Source organism: Populus nigra, chromosome 6 (genome assembly GCF_951802175.1).
Source record: "Populus nigra chromosome 6, ddPopNigr1.1, whole genome shotgun sequence".
Lineage (NCBI taxonomy): Eukaryota > Viridiplantae > Streptophyta > Magnoliopsida > Malpighiales > Salicaceae > Populus > Populus nigra.
Window position 1 is genome coordinate 18,927,926 of NC_084857.1, and position 3,316 is coordinate 18,931,241.

Here is a 3,316-nt window from a genome sequence, read left to right on the forward strand (position 1 = left end):
TGTTTTATTCTAGATCATAGAAGTTAATGGTATCAACGTGGTTATGTTGATATCGATATTAATGAAAACTTTATTAGCCTACTGGAACTTGGAGGCTAATGATATCAATATGGATTATGTTGATATCAACATTACTTGATGTTTATGTTTTCTTTCAAAAAAATAAAAAATGAAAGTTAATGGTATCAACAGGGTTGTGTTGATATTGGTATTAATGATAATTTGTTTAGCCTACCGAAACTTGAAGGCTAATGATATCAAAATGGATTATGTTGATATAAGCATTACTTGATGTTTATGTTTTCTTCTGGATTATGGAAGTTAATAGTATCAACATGGTTATATTGATATCAATCATAATGAGAACTTGATTATCCCACTATAACTTGAAAGCTAATAATATCAACATGAATTATCAACATGAATTATGTTGATATCGACAATAATAATGTTGATATCAACATTACTTGATGATTGTTTTTACTTCTGGATCATGGAAGTTAGTGATATCAATATGGTTATGTAGATAACAATATTATTAAGAACTTGATTAGCTTGCTAGAACTTTTAAGCTAATGATATTAATATGGATTATATTGATATCGACAGTACGTGGTGTCATGTTTTTTTTCTCGACTTATAGATGCTAAAAATATCAATAGGGTTATTTTGATATTAATATTTTCAACTTTATATTTTTAAGAAATTAAATGTATGTCAGTGAGATTCGCCTAAAAAAGATAAAATAATGAAATGAAAAGGTAAAGTATTGTATTTTAATTATTTAGATTAAGAATCATCATTTGAGATGTAATTTTAATTTATATGTTTGATTTACAGGTATATCTTAATCATGACAAGAACCAAACATTTTAGCTTGAGATATATTTATTTTGTTATAAATATTTTAATATCTCAACTCAATATTTCATTGAAATTAATAAATTTATTATTATTTATAAATTCATTTACAAACTTTTTAGTTTATAGCTAATTTTTTTTGTATGATAAAAAAACATTAAAAATAACATCCATACTTTTTTAAGTGTGGAGAAAAAAAAGAAGCTCCATTCCGCAGACCAGGGGAATCAAACTAGTGTTATATTACATGGTTGAAGTCACAGTCAAACCCCATGTGTGAACTTGTAACCAGAACCAATAGTTTGTACTGCAAATTGAAATAATTTATTTATTTATTTATTTTTAAAGGAATACCACAAGAAGTAAAGCTAGAATGATGAAGAAGATGGAATAAGGTTGGGGTTGCTTTACAAGACGGTACAACATGAGCTAATTATATTGGTGCAAAAAAGACTCAAAATAGAACACAAGCATTATTAGCACAAATCCAGAGAGGAAGGGATTAAAAACGTTTACTCACCTGATAGCCAAAAAGCAAACAAAAATCTTTCCATTTCTACTTTAGAATTCACTAAATCCCTTTCAAGCTTTCCGTTTCCATACCATTTATACTATTTCTATTACCCACTTTTATTGTGCAATAACTCCCACAAGATCTGTAAATTTAAGCCACAAAGCTGTGTTGAGTTGTCGTAGCTTAAGAAAGCACTGTGTTTTTCTTTCTTTCTTTTTGTCCGAGAGTTTTAGAGGATGGAGGTTGTTCAGATGCAGAGAGCATGGGTTGAATATACCAAATCCTTGTTTAGAGAGGTAGTGCAAAAAAAAAATAAAAAAATAAAATTGTGGACTTTCTATAGTTCTTATCTCTGTTGTTTTGTATTCTGTGTTTTTTGTTTTGCTTTTCAGTTTTCTTATTCTTTTTTTGGGTGGATGAAGGGGTTTCTGGATGCCCAGTTTCAACAGCTTCAGCTTCTGCAAGACGAGAGCAACCCAGATTTTGTTGCTGAAGTGGTATCTCTCTTCTTTGAAGATTCTGAGAGGCTTCTGAGTGATCTCACCTTTGCCTTGTAAGGAGACTCTCTCTCAAACATCTGAACTGCTTGATGTTGATTAAAAGTTCTGAGCTTTCCTTTTTGGTTATGGTTGATTCTTGCTAGCTGACTGTATTTTTATATTGCTACCATTTTTTTTTCGAAATGGGTTTTGTTTTACCTCTTCTTTTATAGAGAACAGCAAAGTGTAGACTTCAAAAAGGTTGATGCTCATGTTCACCAGTTGAAGGGTAGCAGCTCCAGGTATACGTTTGCTTCCTATAGAACTAAAACAAGCAATCGTTGATTTAAGTATCATGTCCTCTTTAAAACCATATGAAGAGCATTGAACCTCACAGAAAACAGTTCAGATCTAAGACACGACCTGGAAAATTAGACGCAGAATGCTAACAATTATTTTCCCCCCCTTCTTCTTAGCTCATTTTTGTTTGATTGAGAAAAGAGGGATTCTTTAGCTCACTTTGGGTGAAAAAAATGGATCTTGTGTTATACAGCATAGGTGCACAGAGAGTTAAAAATGACTGCATCGCTTTCCGCAGCTTCTGTGAGGAACAGAACATTGAAGGGTGAGTTATTTCCCTCTAACTCATTCTCCAGATTGTTTTATTTTTTAGCATCAATGTATTTTCCAATTCTTTTTTTCTCAGTTAGCTATTGAATCCCAGGATTTGTATTTTAAGTGATGCGATATTTAATGCTTCAATTATATGTATGTGGTTACTTGGATTGCAGGTGCCAGAGATGCCTGCAGCAAGTGAAACAGGATTACTGTCTCGTGAAGAGCAAGCTTGAAGCTCTAATCAGGGTGCGTACAGTCACTGTACTCTTGCTCAATGAAATGTTCATTTATTTAAAGAAATATAGTTGCTGAACTTCTTTTATAATCGTGTTCTTGTTTTTCAAATGCAATGTTGTGTCTGTTGCAGCTGGAGCAACAGATTGTGGCAGCTGGTGGGTCAATTCCTATGGAAGAATTGAGTTCTTAAGCCTGTCAATGCAATGCAATGCAAGACGAGGAAAGCTGCTAGTAAAAATGGGAGGATTACTGTATGTTAATTCCTATGGGAGGTTCTGTTTAACTAATCATGTTGTGCTTGTATGGATTCTTATGAAGATACAGTCCCATCAACTTCCACTTATCATTATGTGCTCTTCATGCCCTTCATGCATTTCCTTTATATTTTATTCTTCTTCAAGCCAGACAATCTACCAGTGAATAGTTTTGTCTGCTCATTAATGTAATTCAAGAGCCACATCCGATGTGATTTCATGGCATGGATTCTTGCCCATACAAATTTCCAGATGTTAATATCGACGTTGTAACTATCGCAAGATCATTTGCTTGACAAGATACTAAACATTTTGTAATCTTTTTATCCAAGTATCTTGATTTTTTTTTATTC

The 3,316-nt window shown here is 32.3% G+C and overlaps 1 protein-coding gene across 1 annotated transcript; it reads left to right on the top strand.

The window, feature by feature from the left end:
- Nucleotides 1-1,161: 1,161 nt before the first annotated feature.
- On the top strand, nucleotides 1,162-3,052 carry LOC133696002 (histidine-containing phosphotransfer protein 1). The gene is made up of 6 exons (XM_062117998.1): nucleotides 1,162-1,671; nucleotides 1,798-1,928; nucleotides 2,088-2,156; nucleotides 2,408-2,479; nucleotides 2,646-2,718; nucleotides 2,840-3,052. The coding sequence occupies exons 1-6, from the start codon at nucleotides 1,612-1,614 to the stop codon at nucleotides 2,897-2,899; spliced, it is 465 nt and encodes a 154-aa protein (XP_061973982.1). The 5' UTR covers nucleotides 1,162-1,611; the 3' UTR covers nucleotides 2,900-3,052.
- The last annotated feature ends 264 nt before the right edge of the window (nucleotides 3,053-3,316 follow it).

Excerpts from the sequence above, each read along its gene's own strand:
- LOC133696002 (XM_062117998.1), top strand. The coding sequence starts at position 1,612 with ATGGAGGTTGTTCAGATGCAGAGAGCATGGGTTGAATATACCAAATCC. Across the intron at positions 1,929-2,087 it reads AGTGATCTCACCTTTGCCTT|AGAACAGCAAAGTGTAGACT; the intron begins GTAAGGAGACTC and ends CTTCTTTTATAG. Across the intron at positions 2,157-2,407 it reads TTGAAGGGTAGCAGCTCCAG|CATAGGTGCACAGAGAGTTA; the intron begins GTATACGTTTGC and ends TGTGTTATACAG.